This window comes from Drosophila innubila (genome assembly GCF_004354385.1).
Source record: "Drosophila innubila isolate TH190305 chromosome 2R unlocalized genomic scaffold, UK_Dinn_1.0 1_C_2R, whole genome shotgun sequence".
NCBI classification, from domain to species: domain Eukaryota; kingdom Metazoa; phylum Arthropoda; class Insecta; order Diptera; family Drosophilidae; genus Drosophila; species Drosophila innubila.
Window position 1 is genome coordinate 17,734,693 of NW_022995374.1, and position 24,526 is coordinate 17,759,218.

Here is a 24,526-nt window from a genome sequence, read left to right on the forward strand (position 1 = left end):
CCAAGATCGTGTATCTTTGTCAATGTAATTTCGTATCTATTACGAGTGCGTCGTATCTATTTGAGTGTTGACTCTACGAGTCTCTTCCGATTATATCGCATTTGAGTGGCTGTTTAAAAGTGAGTGAGAGCTAGTAGACGAGAGAGAAAGAGGGAGCGAGAGCAAGAGAGCCAGACTGTTATTGGCTTCATTTATAAAATGTTTGAGTCATGATTTGAGATAATTTTGTAATAACACAATAAAAATCATTAAACAAATGAGTTACCGTTTTATCAAGCCCATTTAAATATCAATAAAATAAATTTATATTTAGTAATAAGGTTTAACATAAAATAGGCATTTTTTTAATTACTTAAAATTAAAATTTTGTGCTTTTCTATATAAATAAAAAAAAAGAATGTTTAATAATAGTTTTTAAAATAAAAAATACGCTTTGGAACTAGGGTCAACTGATATTTTGTGATTTTCTAAATATACAAAATAAATAAGTATTTTTAAACTGAGTTTAAAATAATATTAATACTTTCTGAAATACATTTAATTGACTTTTTTGTGCTTTTCTGTGGAACTCTTTGTGTCAGCACTTTTTTCAGTTCTACATAAAATGAGGTTACCTTGTTGAAAATAATATCTTTAAACTGCTTTCAAAATTGGATTCATTACGAGGTCAGTTCAAATGCAATGTCTTCTCTTCTTCTATCTTTTTTTTGACCACATTCTGCAATCTGTTGCAATTCTTCTTGTTGATGTTTCAAGAATTGCTGTGATTGTAATTTCATAAGTGCCTGGAGTTTATTTTCATACCCACAAGGGAACGTATTTTCACAAAAAAATTTAGATCTTTTTAATTTTAATCCTACTTTCATTCCCCATATTATCAATTTGAAATTATGAATGATCCGTGCTAGGCTTAATTACAGCTGACCTAAAAAGAAACCCACACGGCCGTAAACTATAAAGAAACCCCAGACAAAGGTTACTCTCAAATGCCAGCAAGTCTATATATAATAATTTTTGTGTTATACTCACAAAAGAAATGACAAAAAAAAAAAAATTAACAACAAAAGTACAAAATTTGACAGTAATTTGTACGACACGCAAAATAAAGAAAGTGGGTGGGTTGTTAGAGGTGTGCGCGTGTGTGTGTGGGTGTGCCTGTATTTTTTGTGTGGGTTCAAAGAGTTTCACGTGTTTTCAATGAATACTTATGCAAGGCCATTCGTGATGCTGTTAAGCTAAGTTAAAATAACAATTGTATTCAAATTGATTACATATTTATTCAAATAATTACTCTAAAATGAAATTTCCCTAACACCTTTGCTAGTTTTCCTTTAAGAACAAGTTTTTGGTTGCACTTTGAATGAAATTATCATATATTAAATAAACATGGATATTTTGATTGCACTCTAATCTGTGTTTATTACGGTGCTTAGCATTTAAGATTGACATTGATTGGATAAATAATTGACGTTTATTGAAGTTCATATTATTAAAACTGTTTACTATAATATTACTGAGAATCGGCAACTTTGTTGTTAGGCACACAAATGAGTGCTATACCTAGTTAATTAGCTTGTTCCTAGATTACATAAAGTAACAATAGTCTATCTACAGTAATTTTATTTGTTTTATAGTGAGCATATAATTAGTTTCTCAATCTTAATCGGACCTACATCACTTTACTTAAACTTATCTATTAAGATTGTATAACGTATCGATTATTTAATAATATAGTTCCGATAAAATATGATAATCACAAAGAGAGATATATATTAATTTTCTACTATCTACATTCTACATGATTGTATAACGTATTGATTATTTAATAATAGAGTTCCGATAAAATATATGATAATCACAAAGAGAGATAGATATATATTAATTTTCTACTATCTACATTATACCTGATTCTTTCAATTATTAACTCTATCTACAGCTACATCTTATTCATAAACATGAGCATCCTGATTTCGTTAGACTTATCGTTAATTAAATGACCCATAACAAATTGAATCGCCCCAAAGGTAATAAAATTTGCATTAATTTACATTTGAGTGGCAATTTCAAAACCACAAGACACAAAGAAAAATACTTCTTATAATTTAATCGAATTTTCATCTAGTCACTGGCACTTGATAGTTTGCCTCATTGTTGTTGTTAAGCGTCGGGGTTTTTCACCGATTTGGCAAGTCACGTCTCCGAGTGGAACCTGCTCTTGGATGGATCCGCGTCATTGTTGAATACGTTGCGACGTCATACAATGTGCATGAGTAATGAGCTTTGTTGTTGTTGTTGTTGCTGTTTACTTTTTTTAAGTCGCTCGAAACTAGAAGCTCGTTGAAAGTCGCTTCGTTTTTATAATAACTTGGGCAAAATACTACTTAAAATTTCACTACGGTTATAAATTAGAGTCAGCAACAGTTTTTGTAAAAGATCGAAACATAAATAACAGAATATTTATGCATATGCGGTTAAAAATAGCTTTGAAATAAGAGTAATAGTTATAAATTTTGAAATACTAGGACAGTTCAAATGATGAGTCAATATATTATGGAATAGAAAAGTTCTCCTACGATCGCCGTTGCCAAAATACTCTTTAAATACATAGTGCTTTAATATTACAAATATTTAATCAGCTTATAGAGAACGTTCTAAAATTGATATTGGATGATTTAGTTTAAGAGATTCTTGAAAAAAGATATTACTTAATAAAAACTTTTTTTCAATAGACTATTAGTAAGTTTTAAGTTATAATTGATTACATTTATTGAGATTATATATTAAAAAAAGGTTTCCATAGTAGAAACTGATATACATACTTTTTTTTAAAATATAATAACTCGCTATCGTAAGGTTCAAATATAATACTAGTAGTTGTAAATATAGTAAATAAATTCAGACAAAAACAAATTAGAATTGAATAAATAAAATATTTTAATTCTGCAGAGTATGCCAAGTGCTATGTGCTTGCATATTTATTAGACTTTGTTTAGTTTTCGCTTTGTTTTAACTAAATGAAAATTAATTATTATGCAGAGTAAACCTGCGACTCCAAATATCGGAGTGATGACAATGCACTTATCATTGCATGCCATGCATTGTGACCTTCATTCGCATTGTCCAAATATTTATGAGTCGAAGGTTGTGTTGACGTTGGATTTACATGGTAGATTAATTAAAATTGATGACAGATTAATATCTTCAATTTGAATATGTGAAATTAAAATTGAGTTTGTTGTTATTTTGGGGCATACATCAGGTGGCAGCGCCGCAGCGTCTGTCTGTTGTCATCTGGCAACGCTGGCAGTGTGACGATAAATTTGAAACTCAGCATGCGCCAAGTTTTCAAATGTTTTTTTGATTCGAGTGCTATATATCGAACAAAAAGTCGTAGGCAAAACAAAATTTTTTTTGCTCTCGTCTATTATAATTTGTATGTTCTCTTTTCTCGGGCTGCTGAAAAACGCATGCGCTGGCAACAATAACAACAACAACAACAACAGCAAAAACGCGAAAAGTGTATTTCATTCAATAGGAAAACCTCATCCAAAGGTGGTGGAAAAATCAGGCAACGCGAACACCAACACGAACGCGAAAGCGAACGCGAAGGCGAACGGAAGCGACGACTGGCACTGCGCAAACTGTGACCACGAGCCAACAAACAACAAAAAAAAAAAGGAAAAGACCGAAAGAAAGGAGGGAAGAAGGAGCGGAGGGAAAAAAGCAAGAGGGTGTGTGTGTGTGTGTGTTTGTTTATGTGCGTTTGTCTGTGTTTTTGTGTGTTGTTGGATCCAAAACTCACCACCGGGGTGCGAAAAGAGGGTGGAGTTGCCCTCGGCTCAGTTTAGTTCAGTTCAGTTCGGTGCGGTTCAGTGTGTGTGCGAGCGAGCGTGTGACATTGTGAGCGCAGTCAGACAGCCCCCTGAATTTGCTGCTCGGTGAAAATTGAAATTGCTGGCGGCCCGGTTTTTCGCCCAGCAGTTGCCCAGTTGAACAGTTGCCCAGTCGCCCAGTTGCCTGTCGCCAGTCGTTAGTCGCATTTCGAGCTGTGCTGCTCAAGTTAAGCAACCAGCGAATAACAACAACAAATACGCGTCTTCAACTTGCCCGTCCTTCCTCCCCCGTTCCCTAACCTGGGCAGGGTGCAGTTTTTCCAAATTTTTGCCCGTGCGTCGCGTGTGTAAATTGTGTGTGTGTCGTTTGTTAAACATAAAAAAAAAAAATAATAATCATAATAGTAAGAAACAAATAAAGTTCAAAAAAGGAATAAGAAGCTGCAAGAATCCAAGTGAATGCTCTGCAGTCATCTGTAATCTCTCATCACCCCCAGTTTCAGTTCAATTCTGTTCAGTTCAGTGCAGCATTCAGTGACGATTCCAACCTCAATTTTGTGCCGGTATGTACAACGCCTCTTGCTCCACAAACTCTCCTATCCCTTAACTATACTTTCCCCATTTCTTATTCATACTAACGCAGTATTTTTAGCATAATTATGTGCTCGGTTTGTTGTCAAATTTGTCGCGAACAACAAAAATCCGAAAAAAGAAATATAACTTACAGCAGGCATTTATTTTTAGAGCCTCAAAGCACCTTTATACAGCGTGAGAGTGTGAGAGCGAATTGTGGGAGGGGATGGGGGAATTGAGATTTTTACTGAGGCAGGCAAAATGTATGTCGCTGGGTTTATTATCTCATCGACAATGCCGATGTATGTCGCTATTGGAAACGGCGACGCTCGTAAAAAATTTAGCGCAAAATCTGACATTTCCGTTGCTTGTTTCCGCAAACACGCGTAGCAAGTGCAAGCAGCAGCCATAGAGAATGAGAGAGAGAGAGGGCACGAATTCGAGAGAGGGTGACATGAAATGAGAGCGTTGCTGAGAGTAAAATATATATGAATATGATGAGCGACAACAGCAGCAGCTTCTTTCAGTGTTGCTGTGCGCACATTTTGTACCCTCAGCCTAAAAGTATGTGACAGAAAAATGTTACTGTAAATGTACTCTATGTAAAATTCAAGCATTAGAGCACGGAACAGGGATTTGTTCAACTTATCTGCAGTTGCGATAAGATATGCATATCGTATAGATAACAAATAAACCTATCAATCAATAGATAGCACATCATTAAATACATATATATATATTATATAACAGGCCACCCTGGCGACTGTGAGCAAAAGCCGGCAACAAAGTACGATTACAATTGAAATTCAAAACAGCAGTAGAAATGGCATTTGGAAAAGGTAGTAGATGACCAGCTGCGCGAGAGCGACTCTCCGTGTGGGTGTATATTTATTTGTATTTGTGTGCCATTGTATTTGAGTGTGTGTGTGTGTGTGTGTGTGTGTATTGGTGAGAGCAGGCGCGTGAAACATCTTACAAAGCAAAAAGGAGCAGCAAAAAGAATAAAAAACAGGCATTTCCCCAATTGATTTTCAAGGCGGCCGACGTTGTGGCAAAACGAAATATATTTTTTAAATAAATTCAAATGAAATATATATTTAAATAATTAAAAAGAAATATAATAAGCAATAAATAAAAAAAAGTACAACAATTTAGCAACTGTTAAAGCAGTAGACCAACTTTGTGTGGCTGTGAAAAATGTATGCAAAAATGCGTGACAAATATTTGGCAAGCCTTGAGAGCGACGTGTCAGTGTGAGTGGCTGACTATTGCATAAAAATGTGTGAGTAGAAACCGACCCAACGACCCATCGACCCACCGCCCTAGCGTCTCATCGACCCATCAAACGAGCGACCGACTTACCGCCCATATAATAGCCCCAAAAGTATGCTATGCTTTTGATGCATTGATATATTCGATTATAATCGATTGATTACTCTTAGTGTGTCTAATGTTGTTGCTGTTCTTGATATTCATAAAGGAAACTGATTCAACATGAAATTATAATCGGTTTCATCATCAGCAAAAGCTGCACTCTTAACAAACGAGGCGATAACATTTCAAGTGCATTATGTCATATTCCTCGTTTTGTTGTCTACCTGCCTATCTCAGTGTGTGTGTGCCTCTCAGTGTGTGTGTGAGTGTGTGCTAGTGTGAGTGTTTGCCATTTTGCTAGTCGAGGACGAGGACACAGCGCTCGTTGTCTGTCAACAGGGCGCCATTTAATGCCGTAACTTTGTGTAATTAAAAAAAGAACAAGCAACAAGGCGGGGATTATGGAACACCCACCCACCCACTCACACACACATACACCCTCACTAGCACACACACTCTGCGTGTATTAGTTTGTTATTAATATATGTGACTACACAAAAATGTGGAAAATATTGTAATTTCCGCCCCAGCAACAAACTGAAACTGATGTAAAGCAGAAATTGAAATTTCCGTTAACGTTATTCGAGCTGATGATTTAAACGACTTGACCACAAAAAGCTGTAGCAGCAGCAACTGTATGAGTGTGTGTGTCAGTGCTCGTGTGTGTATGTGTGTCAGTTGAAATATGGCTGAAATGTGGCAGCCCTTGACGCTCGGGTGATTGTGGGTTAAAAGGGTCACAGCATGTGGGAACAAGTGTCGCATTTTATACACACGACTATATATTAAATTGGCAACATTAATACACAAGTGTTGGCAGGCAGCAAAGACTGGGAACACATTCACAAGCAACATTTGTTCGTCCTACTTCCGGTTTGATTGGAATTTATGTGCGCTGCCTAAAAGTAGGCAATGCTTTATATTTTCCCCAGTTCTTTCGCTCTTCTTTCCGTTCTTACTTGGCGGCTGAGCAATATTTATGCTCTGCACTGCGACAAAAATCAACTAATTTTAATCATTGACCGAAGCTAGTCAATTGGCTGGGCAAACTGAAAAACAGCTACGGGCGATTTCCGTTTTTGGGCAACGTGTGTTGTGTGCAAATTCAATTATCAACTCAAATATTAGCTAACATATTAGCAGGGAGGGCTTTGGCACGTGTCTATCCCATACTAAAGCTGAGTAAAATTACAGTAAAAATTCGCCAAGTTTGACGTTAGCTTGCTAGTGTCCTTGAGTTGCATTCAGTTGGGCAAATATGAGTGCTTGTCAAGTTGATTTGACGGATTCATCTGAATCACGTTTTAAGGTGTGACTCGAGCTTTGAGTTTTAAATTTCGAGCTAACTCGCTGTTGTTATTATTTACCAAATCAGCGGCAAGCTCAACGTTCAAGAATCCTCCTTTAGCCTCCTTCAACTGCTCAACAATGCGCTCTCTAGTCTGAGTGTTGTTGTCGTCGCTGTTGACAAGTCGCCCATGCAATTGTAAGCCGTCAATTGCTTATAAGAGCAAAAAAAGAAAAAAAATAAGAATAAACAAAAAAAATTATAATAAAAAAAAGGAGAAAAACAACTAGTGAAAATTCCCAGAGCTCAGTAGTCGATTATTATTTATTATTTGCTTTATGGTGAGGTCAGCGATATCTGAGGTTCAGAAAAGTTTACACTAGGTCAATAATTGGGTTGATTGAAGGTGTCACAAAAAGTCTGACTTTGGAACATTTTGAGGTTAAGGTTAAGCTCCGAAATAAAATATATAAGTACTGATTACAGAAAAAAAGTAATTGTCAATATAATAAAGTAACTATTCAATAAAATACTTATCAGACATGTTGTGCAATTCCCTGAAAACTCAATAGATAGTAATTTTCCTGATTTAAACCAAATTTATGGTCAAAATATTTAAAAAAAATTTTATAAAATGTAAATTTTACTAAATAAAAATAAATTAATTTAAAAATTGAATACACTGACAAAAAATTAATTTAAATAGATTTAATTGAATAATAAATTATACCAAACAATTTTTGTGACTTAAAAAAAAAATGCTTGAAAAATATAAAAAGTTGTCCATGTCAATATACTTGTAAAAATTATTAAATAAAACTGGATTCATTACAAATTTATAAAATAATAAAAAAATAATATAACTGTTGATGAGGAACGCACGTAATTATAATATTTAATGCTGTTGCCATCGGTGCCTGCCATCTCTAATGCTGCAACATAATTGAATCGCAACTATTATCGATCATTTGTGCAGCTCTCTTTGTGTTGTTTTCAGGCAAATATTTCCACTAGTTCATTGAACTGTTGTGTTGTTGAATGGGGAATTCTCTTTACTTCTCTTCGTACTCCACCTCCTTCCATGTGTGCCTCGACTTTTAATTAGACAGCAACAAATTTTGTGGCTCACTGTGACACCGTTTCCAAGTGCATGCGCACATACACACACACATAGACATACTAACAGTATTGGGCTGAAAGCTTCCTTCTGTACTTTGTACTATGCAGTGTTGCCGTTTGCTTTCCAAAAAATTCCACCAAAATGTTTTTTAAAAAATGACATAATTAATATATTTTTCTGTTTAATTTAATTAAGTAGTAATTTAATTGATATGTCAGCGATCCGACTAAATTCCCTATTTCCTGCTAAATTTGACATATTTAAAATATTGAATAGACAAATTCTAAATACAATAACTATTTTGCACATTTAGTTTCTTATCTTTATTCGCTACCCATGTCGTCGAGTTCAGCCACAACACTATCATATGCTTTGTTGTTGTGCTTCTAATCCCAATTTGATTTTGGTGTTGTCTTAAAATATCAGCTTCGGTTTCAAGCTGTTTGCGAAACAATTCGAAAACAAAGGCACCTCTTAAATTTTCTAAATGCTAGTACTGTTATGGAAAAAATATGATCACTTGTATGTATGCTTGTTTTTATTTATGTAGAGATTTTAGGCGCCTTTGTTTAAGGGCACCTATGAAAACGGAATTTGTTTTAACAAGCATTCTTATTTTCATTCAAAAAGTATGAGTTTTTCAACTGTTCGGAATTTAATTATTTTTAAATAAATAACAATATAACTATAGTCGAATACTCGATTTTCAGCTACTTTAACGCGACTATTTTTTTTTTTTAACAATAATTCGACTTAATTAAATCTATTTTCATGAAAAATCGACAACTCAACTCTAATTTAATTCTATATTCTAATTCTAAAATGATTTAAAAAAACTCGATATTTGTAACTCGGTGTATTATTTGTCGATTGATCCATAACTCGATTCTTTTTATTTTCGATTGTTACATTTCGATTTTAAACTCGATTCACTATTTGGATTCACATTACGAGTTTTGTACCAAAAAAAAAAAAGGAAACTAAAATAGAAAAAAGCCAAAAAATAAGACTTGCTGAGAAGATAAAATTTTCAGTCACAAGCAAGCATAAAAGTACGTTACTAAATCTAGTGGCAAAGCCAACAAAATGGCAACACTGACACTTTGACCTCTTTCGACATCGCTGCACCGTGGTCAATGTCAGTGCTGGCCACTGGCTTTGGGCCTCAACTGAACTGGTCTCCATGCGGCAAGATTGAATTTCTTTGCATGCTCAGTCAGGTTTTTCCACACACATATGCTCTGGTGCCTCACATCATTTCCACGACTCGTTTTTCACAGTTCTTTGCGGCTTTTTCAATTAAAGCTTGTTGCATGCCACCATCGCTGTCGCCGTCGCAGTCGCCGTCGCAGTCGACGTCGTTTACGTGTCGCTCTGCACGCCCCCTGCCCACCCCCCCTTTTGATGCCCATGGCTTTCTTTTGTGCGCTTTGTGGCTGCCTTTCTTGTCCATAAAACATCGATGCCTCTGTCTCTGCTTCTGCTTCTGCTCTCTGCTGCTGTCTCTGTCTCCGTCTCCGTCTCAGTCGCTGTCGACGCTGGCTGACGCTGCATAAAGTCTTTCACTTCTTTGCCATCAAAGTTTAGTTCAGTTCCAGCCGGCGTACGTAGCGGACGCGTCTTGCGAGATCGATCCGACACCGGGATACATCGAAATACCGAAATTGTTAGCGATAACCGATAAGCGAGCATAGAACCGCAACGCGCTCTCTCTCTTTCTCACTCACTCTCTTCCTCTCTTTCTGCCTGTGCGTGCGTGCTTGCGTGCGTGTGTAACAGTGTGTGCGTGACGGCTCTCTTTCGCTCTCTCTCTCTCTCTCTGTCTTTCCTACTGTCTTGCACTCTCTTTTGATTTCTTTGCGCATGCGCAGCGTTTAAGACAAACACTCGCATTCTCCGTCTCCGTCTGCGTCTCGGTCTTTGTCTCCGTCTCCGCGCAAAAGTGAAAATATTTGGAGAAATTTCTTGAGCAGAATTTCAGTCGATCGCAAGGTTTTTTGTGTGTCACAGCTTTATGAGTAACCCGAAAACATTACCATTAAGCAAATCCAAAGATTGCCCAGCCTTGATAATAGTGTCAATTTCAAATTCAACGAAATACTCATAGTCTCGACCCCGTTCAGCTCTAACCCCGTTTTTCCCCCCACCCGCCCTCGCCCTCGCCACGCCCCCGCCAGCGTCGAAACGAAAGTGTTACCAACAACAACAACATCAAATTCTTGCACATAAATGTCATTGACCTAAATCTCTTTTGATATCGCGCGCCGAAACAGACAAACTTCAAAACAATCCAAACAATAATCAAGTTGCAACTGGAAAACTGAAAAGCTGGCAATTGGAAAACTGACAGTTGGAAAATCGACAACGTGCAACGTGCAACTTTCCGCATCTTTAGCTACGATTTGGCGGCGATTTGTTAATTTGTTTTCTTAACTCATTTCTGACAAGTAAGTGTAAGGCCGACTGCGTGGCTAAAAATAAGCAAACGATCAGCAAATATTTGCCATTAAAGGGGTAGGGTTGGCTTACTGATTAACGGCAATGGGGGGCGGGGAGAGGAGAGGGTAGAGGGGGTACAGCATTGGGATGCTTATGCAACGTTGACGTAATATTTAGTCTAAAACTAAAGTCGTCTTCAACGAGAAAGTTGCTACAACAACAACACAAATATTTTCGAAACCTTTTTTTGTATTTGTAATATTAATCACAGCATATTTACAAATAAAATTTGCACACAAACACACACTCACACACACACATACACTCTTAACGAAAATGAAGACGCAGCATAATAAGTAAACATGGATCACGGTCAGCTACAGAGAGCTAGAGACCGTAACAGATACACAGACTATACAGATACAACTACTTATAGCTATAGCAGCTACCTCAACCATATTGCAATTCCGTTACCAAAAGTTGCGAAAAGGTTGGCGTTGTTTTTTTTTTTTTTTTTTTTGGAGCTAAGTATTTACTTATACGTATACGCTCTCGTTTCGCTGATATCTTGTCACATTTTTGGAGGCTGTCTGTAATGGCAATACAACCACAATTTGAATAAATATACATACATATGTACACTATATGCATTTATAGTATATATTTATCGGACAGTGTAATAACTGGCAAAATGACAATTGCATGAGGGCCCAGCAATCCAACAATCCAACATTTCAACCATCCAACAACGCATTGACCCACTTTATCAGGCACTGCGCATGTGCAAATGCAGTCGAAATTCCATGGGCTTTCCAACTTTATTTTGCCAACATTTTGGCAAGCCAAGAAATCAAGTAAACATATCAATACAATATACAATATACAAACTATATATATGTCAATATGTCAACTCGATTTCATCGAGTCTTTCTATTGATTACGTGCCGCGCTTTTCAGATCAGCATTTGGCGAAATTTCTTTCGTTGTTTTCAAACACTTTCGCAATTATGAATACCCGATTGAATTCTAAGTTGCAATGTGACAATACTTTTAATAGCTACCCGTTAAATGGGTTGGCAGTCCCATAAAAATGGGATAACCCGATTAGAATATTTGATGTCCCAGTTAATTACCTGTGACGCACTTGATTGTTTTGTTATGAGACTTATTTATGATAGATAAACAAGTATAATTTTTTGTATTTTGTATTTATAATATTCTTTTTTTTTTTTCTTTTATTAATTTCCTTATTTTTAACATGTTTTTTAAATCTTATTAAAGCCCAAATTCTTTCTTCAACTTTTTTCCCATTAATAACAGCTTTCAAAATTTTTTTATTTATTTTTAATTTACTTTTTTTAAAATTTTTTTTTTTTTGTAATTAAAACTCCTGATATTTCTTTCAAATCGCAATTTTTACAGCTATTTTGAGTTTTATTACAATCCAAACTATTTCTGTCTGTATTAAACTTTTTATTTATTTATTTATATTTATATTTTAATTTTATGGCTATTCTAAATTCTTTCTATTTCCTGCAAAAATCGTTTGACTTCTTCACACTATCATGTTGTTAAATCTTTTTATTTTACTAAGAGTCTGTCTATATTATCACTTCCTTTCACTGAATACATTCCATAATTACTTTAGCACTTTAACACTTACAGTTTTTTCTCTAGCCTTATTTAATGTGTTGCTTTTAGAAAATTAGAAACACATGTTAGCTCTTATCTTGATCTAGCTTTCCCCTCATCATATATATTTTAAAGTACTATATAGTCTAATCAATCTCACGTGCTGTCGCGCAATTCATAAATCTTAATTTTGGAAAATTGCAACGCAATTTCATAAATCAAAAAATGCCTAAAAGGCGACTTGGCATGTGGAAAATGAGCGACAAATTTATACAGATAAGCACACATATATATATATATATATATATATATATTTGGTTAATTAGTGGGGTTTATCTTAATTGAGACTGTAGACATTGTTCTTGGCTTTGGTTTAAGATGTTAGCATATGTATTATACAGTCTTAGCTCATGCCTAAAGGCTAAAAATAAATTCTATAAATTCTAATTGTAAATTATTTAATATCTAACTTGGAGAGACGGTCAGCTGAGAGTCTCAATTGGTCGTCTAAACTGACGGGGCACTGGAAAATTGGGAACTGGGTATTTGGGGGCGGGGCGGGGCGGGTGGTAAATAACGAATGGGGGTACGGCGGACGCAGCGACAACAGTTTCACTCTGGCGGGGGCCCCATTATACACACTTAAATTTAACTTTTATGCTGTAAACTGCGAAGCGCTTTGTTTGTTAATCAAAACGCAAATTATGGGCTCAGTCGCAGGCAGCTAGAAAGAGATAGAAAGAGAGAGAGCGAGAGAGCGTATCAGTGAGAAAGAGAGCGACAGAGTGGCAGAGATAGAGATAGAGAGGAAGAGATTTGTGGGCAAAGCAGAGCTCAGGTCAGCACATCACAGATTCCATCACAGATTTATTCAATTACACACAAAGCATAGATAACTTACGATAACTGTAAATGCAGATAGATCCAAGGGATAGGTAAGAGGGGGGGGGCGGTAGGGGATAGAGGAATAGGAGAATGAGGCGGCAGCTTAGGTTCAATAGAATAGAGGGCACAGACCCATTATGAATTGTGCCCAGCATCCGCTTTGGACATTACATTTACATAATTAGACCTTATGAGACTATTAGAGACCCCTCAAATTAGATCCCTAGAAAAGTGAAAACTCTTAGTACTTGAACTTTCGTTAGTGAATTTGAAAAATTGCTAAAATCAACACAAAACAACTTAGAATGACGACCACTCTCAATTCAATCTATTCGATACTTCCCCAAAGACTTGTAATCCGAAAGCAACAAGGTCTCTGTGAGCAAAAGAATCGGGAAAAATGCGGTGACATATCTAGATGTCTTTAAATGCAATCAGAAAGCAGAATAAAAGAATTTTATTTGATGCACCGAACCATGAATACACTTCTCGGCTTACGATTTCAGGCTAGAAATTAATTTGCTTTCAGTTATTGACTGTTATTCGCACAAAATGATTTAATTAAGAGATAGTAACAGAGCGTAAACAATCAGTCTGATATTAATTAACAATAAAAACTGCAAAAAGAACGTTTTCTCGAGTCATGAATATTCGATTTAAATATTTTATTTTTTAATTAAGACGATATTCAGATAATAAGTAAAAAAGATGCAGGTAATAGGTCAACAGGATTTTGAGAGCAAAATGTAATACTAGGGCTTATTTTACTATGGTACCCACAAATAGAAAAATTCGATTTAACTGATTTCAATTATGATTATCATATAAGTACATATATTGTAAATTTTGATTAATTTCATTTGAGTATTATTGATTTTATTTTCAAAAACATATAAAATTTATTTTCAGTACTTTGGATAGAGTTATTTGTATTAACACATTATTATTTATCTTTGTTTTGTTTTAATGTATTTTAAAATTATATTTTTATCATGTCGTCATAGTGTTCATGTGCTTTGAGAATCGGGGTTACACATTGGATATTCAATTTGTTATAGCCAACTTTTTGCAGAGGGTATTGGCCTAAAACGTAGCCAGTAATGGTCAGACAAAGACGAACAGCGTCGAATGAGAGACCAGGGCCAGTTGTCGTTGTTGTCGCTGCTGTCGAAGTCGATGACGCTGACGGTGATGATATGCGGCACGATTATAGGAAATGGGTCAGACAATACACGGGCACAACACTGTAACTACCTTGTCAAGGCAGGTTGAATGTTTACCGTTTAACAGCATACACACGCACACACACACACACACAAATACATATATACACTGCTATACACACGTATATTCACACAGTGGTGCAGTTACAGATTGGTCTTCATGTTTGGTTAACACGCGCAGAGGCGTGGTTCAGTTCAGCTGGTGGTGCAGTGGTGCGATGGTGCGATGGTGCGATGGTGCACGGTGGGTCTCTGACTTGTATTTGCTTAGGCGCGCGAATTTTGTGTTGTCTCTCGCAGAGAAAGAGAGTCCAAGCGAAAGAGAAGCAGAGAGAAGAAGAGAGACAGAGTGATGAAAAGTTGATTTTCAAGAAATTTCACTTTAGAATGAGGCAGTGAAGAAGAAGAGGAAGAAGAAGAAGTGGCTGACCGAAAAACTGGATTCCCTGGGAAGGTCCATTGATAAATTTACAGTTACGTGATGAGACCGCTCGATTGTCAGATGGTCGTCGAGTTGTTTAAACTTTAATTATACGGCAGCTACTAGTTTGGGTCGAAACAGCGGATATGATTCGATAATATCATGAAAAAGCTGTGCCAATTTCGTGGGCCATTTTAACACATTTCTTAAACCGAACGAAACAACAACAACAACATCAGCAACAACAATAAACAATAAATGCTGCGTCAGTGAAAGAAACTTTAAATACAAATGAGCAAAAAGAAGAAGTAAAATACGTTAAAAAATTGAAATCTCTGTTGTATCTTTTGCTCTCTTTCGCTTACTACTCTCTCTCTCTCTCTCTTTTATTATCTCTCTGGAAATAGATTTCTGTTGTACCTTAAATGAAAACGAAAGTTTGAACATTTCGGTTAACCGAACGAAAAAAAAACAAAAATTACCAAAAATTTAAATACGACAACAACAAGCAAGAAGAAAGAAAGAAAGAAAAAAAATCCATATTGCGGAATTTAGATATTTAAAAGTGAAAGCCATGGGTTGTGGCCCAAGTCCCAAGCTTGGACTTGAATTTGAGACGCATTTCAGTTCAGCCATCGAGATGTTCCCTAACATCATCAGATGGACATTGCCTTTTGTCGTATTCGTCGTAGTTCCTGTCTATAATCAATATTTGGACAGTGTTTAATTTGAATTTTTTTTGTACTATTGCCGATGCTGTTACTTTTGTTGTTGCTTTAATTGTTGTTGCTTTTGGTAATTAGCAAAGGCAATTACGACCAGGTGCAAAGTTTTCTCTATGAAAACGTAAACGTAAATGTAAATATAAAATGGGGAAGTAACTGATGCGGATGCCGGCTGTCTGTCTGTCCGTCTGTCTGTCTGTCTGTCCGTCCGTGTGACAAGTTGTACTCTGTTCGATAAATATGTGTATAAACATACAGATGGGTAATCATTATATATACATTGCCCTATTGGGTGTGTTTCTTTTTTTACGTTACCATTAGCGGGGGGTTACGACATTTATTTTCACGAGCAATATTCTAACGAAATGGCTTTTTTTTCTTTTCAAAATTTGCTTTTTTTGTTATTTGTACTCGTATCCGTAGAACAAGACAAGCACTTAGCAGCATTTGCATTTGTTGACAAATTCATTCATTTTTTTTTTACAACTTTAACTTGTTGGCGAGATGACGTTTGTTTGATTTGTAAATCCGCTAAGTTTCTTGGCTGAGCATTTTAGTTGTTAAGGAAACTAAACTAAGCTTCAACTAATTTTCCATGCTCTACATTACATTGTATTAGTGAGCTTTTGTGAGTCTAGAAGGCAGCAAAGCTTTTACAAGTGCGTGAACTGTGTCTGTGTGAAAGCTTAGTGGAAGCTTAGACTTTACTTTGGGGATTTTATAGCGCATCTAAGTTGCGGCTATAACTGATCGGTCTCTTAGAAGTGGATCTAAAGTTGTTTCTAGCCTGATGATGTGTGAAAAATGGCCAAATAGAATTACTTGGTCGACTCTCACAGTTGGACATTTCAATATAGAATGGCAGACCACAGTCGGCACAGTGCGCATTCGTAATCTGTCGTCGATATCGACAGCAGTGTCCCAGTTGTTGAACGGTTGTTGCCGGTTTTTCTGAATTTGTTGGTTCCTCAATTGGCTAGTGCCTTTCACTGACGCTTCTTAAGCGGCTTAAAGTCTTTAAGAGCTTTACATATTTAGTTCTATTGTGCGTTAAATTGAACTGCGGTTGAGCTCGTGAATGAGTCCATGTATATATTTGTGAGTGTGTGTGTGTGTTTGTGTGTGTGTTACTCTTAAAGGATAAAAGCGTCACAGTTTGGTTATTATTGCATTTCAATTGGGGCTGACTGTCTTTCAAGGACGAAAATCACACCAAAAGACGTCACATCGCCTGTCGCTTGCCCAAAAAATTGATGTTTACCCATGTCGATGTCAACTATTTATAGATACAGGCTCTCATAAATGACATTTTGATAGAAAGACAGCTTAGGCTGTGATCTGGGTCTGGACGGGTTTCCCCTTTTCAAATCTTAGTTAGCTTCAACTTAACATAATCGGTTCCAGAACTAATTTAGTTTAACGTTTTAACTAAAATTAACTTTTTTTATTTAACAAAAATAATTGTAGCTGCAGGTGTTCTCTATCTTTTTCACAGATTTCTTTTAAGCAAAGGAAAAAATTAATAATTTATTTTAACAATTTAACTAAAATTAATTTATTTTTTATAATTGTAGCTGCAGGTGTTATTTTATATTTCTTATATAGAATATTAAATTAAATAAAATTAATTTCTTAAAGAGAAATTGATGTAGCAGCAGGTGTTTCCTGTGTCGATTTCAGATTTCTTTCAAATTAAAAAAAAATATATAAATTATATAATTTAACGATTTAACTAAAAATAACGAAAAATAATTAAAGCTGCAGGTGTTCTCTGTCTCCCTTAGTTAAATTGAATAAAAATATTAATATTTTTAATCTCTTTTAAGTTTTTCATTTCACCTAAACTTTGGATTTTTTATGTTTAAAGATATTTATATCTCCTTCTTACAGATTTATTTTAAACTTAAATCAAATATAAAATACAAAATTGTACATATCAACATTATTTAACAAAAAATAATTCTAGCTGCAGGTGTTCTCTGCCTCCCCAACCGATTTGCTTTAGTTAAATAAAAATACTAATTATTAAATTATGTATTTCGACTAAAATTTGCTTTTTTTAACTTAAAGAAAAATAATAGCTGCAGATGTTCTCTCTCCCGAACAGATTTTTTGAAAATCAGCAGAAAAATTAATTATTAAATTTTCTCCTTGAACTAAAATTAAATTTTTATGTAAAAAAATAATTGCTACTGCAGCTGTTCTCTCTTCCTTTAAATAACTAAATATATTTGGCCTTTGTAGCCATGGCTTTGTAAACAGAAGTCAACTTTTCAACTAATTAAATACCTAAATATATTAATTATTTGTATTATTTTTTCTCTTTCTTTCAGCTAAGCAACACTTAAAAATTTAGCAGCTCTGTCGCCCCTTTCACACACAGTTACAGATATACATTGAAAAACGTGCACACGGAATTACTCCTGTTCCTGTTCCTTATTTTATGTTTAACTGGTGTGTTCTCCCAGATTCTTTGATACAAAAATGGATAAGCGCTCAACGACGGCAGCAGCATTTTCAATAAACTACTGTGAAATTTAATTATATATTATTATTTATAATATATATGGTTAACAATTTGATACTGGAGCCAACAAAGCAGACGTGTTCCACGTAAACAACAGATAACTTCCCGAAAATCAACAAAAAAAAAAACATAAAAAAGCAAAACATTTCCAAGAGAACAAACAAAGCGAAACTTGAACAATAAAATCAAATAATTTTAGTTGAAAGAACAAGCAGAAGAAGAAGAAAGCGCACATCTTAAATTACATAACTGCTTCCTAAGTAACGTAAGCGCAAGGGTTAACATAAGGATAATATATACATAAATAAATACAAAACATAAAAAACTCAGCAAGAACAACGCAACGAACATGTCACACGCCGTAGCCAAGAAAACAGAAACGGAAAACTGCATCAGCAGCAGCAGCAGCAGCCTCAAACAGTCGTCACAGCCCGCACAACAACCGCACAGCAGCAGCAACAACAGCAACAGCCACAGCCACAACAATAGCAACAGCAACAGCAATGGCGATGCTGGATTTTCACTGATGAATGGCAACCACTCATCGCATCAGCGCAGCAATGGACTCACTGCAGCGGCACATGCAGCAGCTGCCAGCTATGCCAACTCCGGCAGCGGAAGTGGTTCCGGCAATGCTGCAGGCATGTCAACGGTAGCCGGTAGTGCTGGTACAGCCGCAGCCGGTCTCAATGCGGCTCTGTTGAATGCCGTGCCTGCCACAGCGCTGCCCAGCAATGGCGGCCTGCAGTCGCCCTATGAGCGCTACAGAGCCGACGATGCCAGTTATGTGCCCATCGGACAGTTCTATGCCGGACGCAGCGTATTCATTACAGGCGGCACTGGCTTTATGGGAAAGGTAAGTTATCGATTCATCAAAATACGTTTATCTTATTTAAATTGTCTTGAATTGGTTCGGTTTTTTATTTGTTACTCTTAACAAACTATATATTGATAGTATTTTCGTGCTAGTTCAAATTATCTACCCTTGCGCAAATTACCGCTGTGGACACATTTTTCATATATTATGTATCAGATTTCAGGGAAAATATTCAATTTTCGGTCAGTCTACCAGAATTTTCGAAGTTATAATAAGCTTATTTTGACAGAAAAATTAGAAAAGAACTGCCTAAAAATTGCAAAGCTTAAAAGCACCCAAAAAATCAAATTACAAAAGCTATAAAATTCTTCTTTCACTTAAAAATCAAAATATTTGTATTTATTATAAGCTAAACTGGCAACACAAATACATTTTGAATTGCATTTTCCAACGTGAGTAAGTGGAAGTTAATTAAAAAAATAATAAACACTTAAAACAAATTGAGCTCAATATATCAGCGATTGTAATTTTTTACCTATTTTAATATAAATGTGGCAACTGTGTTCAGCTATGGTTATCGCCTTGAAAATAACTGCTCTAAAATTTGAATATTCGATATCCAATTCTTTCCACATCAAAATCACTATTCTCGTTCATCTCTAACGTTGACATGCACTTGCATGTTAATAGCTTTTTAGTTTTACAACATTTTCATATAGATGTAGAACTGTTAACTGCTAAAATGAAATTCTTTTAACTAGGCTAGCAATTTTCATTGCCTACTTTGGTGGGCAGCTGGCGTTTGGCATCACGCATACGCCACGTGTGTTTCTGTTTGCATAATATGCATCATGAACTGTTGAACTCTTTGGTTATGGCCACGCCTAGCAACCACTTACGACCCAAATGAGCTTGTTGTTCTATTAGACGTAAATATATATACTTAGTCAGATGTTTGTATGCAAATCAACTTTGCAGTGTGACGGCAGTCTTCAAACAAACACGAGGTTTGCATCAGCAGTGAGAGGGAGTCAGAGAGGAAGATGTGTAGAATTTAAAACTGAAGCAAAAAGCGATTTTCAGTGACACTCAAGCCGGAACAGCCTCACTCTTACTCGCTCTTACTCATTGTTGTCTTATTTTACACACATTTGCTTAGGTCATAGTTGCTTGTTTGTGTATGTGTGTATGTGTGTGTGAGTGCCACATCTCTAATTGTTCGTCAAGTGAATGAACATGCACATACACAAAGATAGACTCGACTACGCCTCGACTTCTAATACTCAGATCCTGCAGCTCTTGTGTCGATTTCTTCCTATGTTTGTTGGCCAAGTTGCATGCCTCCTGCCTGCGTCATTATGGCATGTAATCGCTGGCAACGCGGCGCCGCTCAGACTGCCACTCGATTGCACAGTGTGACAAGTGTTATTTGTTTAGCACGCTCTTAGGAATATTGTTGCTGTCGCAGTCATCGATTTTTATAATCGCCGCACTGTAATTTAAATGTCATAACTTGCAACCTGTACGTCATAACTGACCACGCCCCTTCTTCAACCCTGCTGCTATTACCGCCCCTAAACACACCATAAAATAGCCATTGTCATTGTCTATTGTCTATTGTCTGTGTGTAATTTTGGGTGTACAATTTTTATATAGTTTTTAGGGCGTGTCAGGCTGCGTGCACTTCCTGTCAATGTCCTTCGCACACTCACGATTATTTGTGAATGGGTATTGATGGCACTCAATTTAGGTGGCCACTTGACTGCCTGATTGGCTGGCCACAATTATAGTTTATGGTCTAATGGATATGTTTTATTTGTCTGGAAATGGTTTAATCATCCTCAAGTGTTGCCCCAAATTAGGGTAAACTAAATGTTTGACTTAAGCACTCATCGTTTTAATCAATTTACAGGTGCTCGTTGAGAAACTGTTACGCTCATGTCCGGATATAAGAAATATATATCTTCTGATACGACCGAAACGCGGTCAGGAGGTCTCGGCGCGCCTTACGGAACTCCTAAATGCACCGGTAAATAAATAACTGGAAATATCTTTAATCTACTTTAAGCTTATGAATTAATTATTTGGTTTGTAGCTTTTTGAATCATTGCGTCGCGAGAAGCCCAAGGAATTAAGCAAAGTTATACCCATATCCGGCGATATTACATCTGAGGAACTGGGCATCTCTGAGAGCGATCAGGCAAGTTATAATCATAAAGAAATTGTTAATTTTAAACACTTGATTTCATTATAATATTCTCTTTTATATTCAGAGCCTACTTTGTCGCAATGTTTCCATTGTATTTCATTCAGCTGCCACTGTGAAATTCGATGAGAAACTGAAACTGTCTGTCACAATCAATATGTTGGGCACGAAACGTTTAGTTGAGCTGTGCCATCGTATGATGTCCCTAGACGTGAGTTGTCCCTATTTATTATATATCATTAAACTTGTTCATTTTTAAATTGTTGTATTCTTTTAGGCCTTGATTCACGTTTCCACTGCCTATTGCAATTGCGATAGAACCGATGTATCAGAGGTTATCTATGCACCACCCTATAATCCCGATGATATAATCTCACTAATCAACTGGCTTCCAGAAGATATACTCGATCAGGTCGGTACAGCTGATTTTTAATGTTTTAAAATTTTTGTAATTATTTAATTACTTTTCAATTATACAGCTGACACCGCGCCTCATTGGCAAACGTCCCAATACGTACACATTTACAAAAGCCTTAGCGGAGCATATGTTACTTAAGGAGGCTGGAAATCTGCCCGTTGCCATTGTGAGGCCCTCAATTGGTAGGTTTTTATTTAATTAAATTTATTTCATTGATTCCCAGCGCTAAAAGTATTAAGTTCACTTATAATTCAAAAGGCTAGCAGTAATGATACTTAAACCTTTTTTTTTAATTACATAATCCCTATTGATTATTTCTGTTTATAATTGTGAACATACAGTTAGTCCAGAAAGTGTTTTGATACAATTTAAAATGTACACATTTTCTCTTGCTAAAAATACTTATTACAAATTTTTATGTAAATTCTTATTTTATAGTTATTATTCAAGTTTTTAGAACAAGTGACCTATTTTTTTTTCGTTAAATTTAACTATTTTAAAAAATCAACAGATGTGTGAATTATTGACTAACTGTTTGTATTTTTACTTGATTATTAATAGTATTTGATATGAAATTAATGAACTATTATGAACATAATTGTTTTTATTAGTATTTTTATTGCCTTTATATTCTCTAACTTATTAAGTAGTCGTATAATTAATAAACTTATTATGTTTTACAGTGACTGCCAGCCTGAATGAACCGTTCGCTGGTTGGGTGGATAACTTTAATGGGCCAACGGGTCTAGTCTCGGCGCTGGCCAAGGGCATGTTCCGCACAATGATGTGTGAGAAGAACTATGTGGCCGATATGGTACCTGTCGATATTGTGATTAATCTAATGATTGCCGCCGCCTGGCGCACAGCGACGCGTAAATCCAATAATTTACTCATTTACAATTGTTGTACCGGTCAACGTAATCCCATCATATGGTCTGAGTTTGTCAAATTTGCCATGACGAGTGTGCGCAAACATCCCTTGGGTACGTTTAACTATGGAATGAATTTTCAACTATTTTCTAACTTTCTCCATTTATTTTCTTGATTATTATTATAGAGGGTTGTCTGTGGTATCCAACTGGCGACCTGCGCATGAATCGTCCAATGAATACGCTGAATTGTTTACTAAAACACTTTTTACCGGCCTATATACTGGATGGAGTGGCGCGCATAATGGGAAAGAAACCATTGTAAGTGTCCAAAGCAGGGTTGTGCAAAATAAAGAACTTTTTTCTATCATATGCGATAAAAAATGGTATTATTTTGAACACCACTCTTCTAAAGCAAAGAGCTTTCTCACAGATAACACATAGAAGTAGAGCTTTGAAAGTTCTATAATCAATTGTTGCTGCCTTTGTCAAAGCTCACTAAAATTAATGCAAACTTGTAACTCTTTCAACTCTATTGTTACAGTGTTGTCAACGTACAAAACAAAATTGCCAAAGCTGTAGAATGCTTAGAATACTTTGCCACACGTCAATGGCGCTTCAAGGATGACAATGTCCATGGGCTGCTGCACACACTCAGTCCCAAGGATCGTGAGATATTCATCTTCGATGTGCGCAACATCAACTGGGATAAGTATGTGGAGCGTTATGTTTTGGGCTTCAGGGAATTTCTGTTTAAGCAACGGCCCGAATCGTTGCCCGCCAGCAGAAAGCGCATGGTCAGGTGGGTAAATCTGAACTAATATTATTGACAACATATCTAATTGGTATTCTTTTTACGGTTGCAGACTGTACTATCTGCATCAGCTGGTTAAAGTGGTTGCTGTGCTGCTCACCTGGCGTTTTCTGATGTCACGCTCGAAGCGTCTGAATGATATGTGGAGCGCATTTCTGGAAAATGCGTTGAAAATAGCGCGCTTAATACCATTTTTGTAATAATGCGGCTGCGTTGATCTGATGACCGAGACAAACAGCATAAGTCTTGTCTGGTGATGTTCTTCTTTGCAATTTCTAAATGCTTTAAACATGGCGTACGTTTTAGAGGTTTTTAGCAAATAATTATAATCATATTTTTATATATGTTAAAACGAGTAAGCAAAACCACAACAACAATGCATCGGGTGAATAAAATGGCATTCACAGACACAGACGCATACACAAATACACACACAAACACACATACACATACACATAAATACACACAAACACACATAAAATGCATCAAAATGCAGCTGCAGTGCCAGCAGAACACAGGTGTACCTGTCCGCTGTCAGGTGTGACGCAATTGTGCAATTTTTGAGATACTTTTATGCCTCTCCAGGGTGTCGGTTCTCTCGTTGGCGAGTTGAAGACGTAAATTTTGTAAATTTTGTGCAGTCAACTAAGTAAAAATAAAAATAATAATAATACAAATAAAAGTAAAACTAATAATGAAAATTAAAAGGAAAAAAAAAACAAAAAATAATACTAGATTCTAATTAAATGGTATATAGAATACTTATATACAAATAAATTATTCCACCTTCGCGTAAACAGACAAAAAACAAAAACAAAAAAAAAAAAACAACACTTGGGACGGCGATAAATTCGTACTAAATCTATTATGGATTATGGATAAACATAACTATGTCAAAGATAATGAAGCAATTTGCAGTAATTAGTGAATCCGACAAACACATTTGCAAAAAAAAAAAAAACTATTTATCAAAAAATTAGAGAAAAAAAATATTACAAAAAAAAACAAAACTATAAAATGGCTTGTTATTGCTTTAAATTACATAAACGTAACGTAAACTATGCTAATTAATTAATTATAAATATTATTACTAGTTTTAACATTTTTACAATTACAATTAAGTTTTCAATTTATATATTACAAAACAAAACAAAAACACAAACACAAAGCGAAAACAGAATTATATACGACAACAATAAGAAAAGCATAGAAAAGAAATTTATTAAACAAAAAGGAGACAAAGTGAAACAAAATATGCAGATTATAAATATACAAAATTCAATTTATGTATATGTATATTATGACAAATATGGCGTAAATGAAACAAACAGACAAAAACCAATAAATAATTAAATAACAAAT

General features: G+C 35.7%; 1 protein-coding gene across 2 annotated transcripts; it reads left to right on the top strand.

Annotated features, from left to right (window-relative positions):
- The first annotated feature begins 9,790 nt into the window (after positions 1–9,790).
- LOC117785365 (putative fatty acyl-CoA reductase CG5065) lies at positions 9,791–24,132 on the top strand. Of its 2 annotated transcripts, none has more exons than XM_034623328.1 (11): positions 9,791–10,635; positions 17,847–18,896; positions 20,770–20,886; positions 20,953–21,057; positions 21,131–21,274; positions 21,341–21,475; positions 21,543–21,663; positions 22,165–22,464; positions 22,539–22,671; positions 22,895–23,152; positions 23,217–23,364. In XM_034623328.1, exons 2-11 carry the CDS (start codon positions 18,390–18,392, stop codon positions 23,362–23,364), a joined length of 1,968 nt encoding a protein of 655 aa, XP_034479219.1. In that variant the 5' UTR covers positions 9,791–10,635; positions 17,847–18,389. The 2 variants fall into 2 exon arrangements, with proteins under 2 accessions (XP_034479219.1, XP_034479220.1); XM_034623329.1 differs by lacking the exon at positions 9,791–10,635 and adding an exon at positions 16,394–16,601 and having other exon boundaries at positions 23,217–24,132.
- Positions 24,133–24,526: the final 394 nt, after the last annotated feature.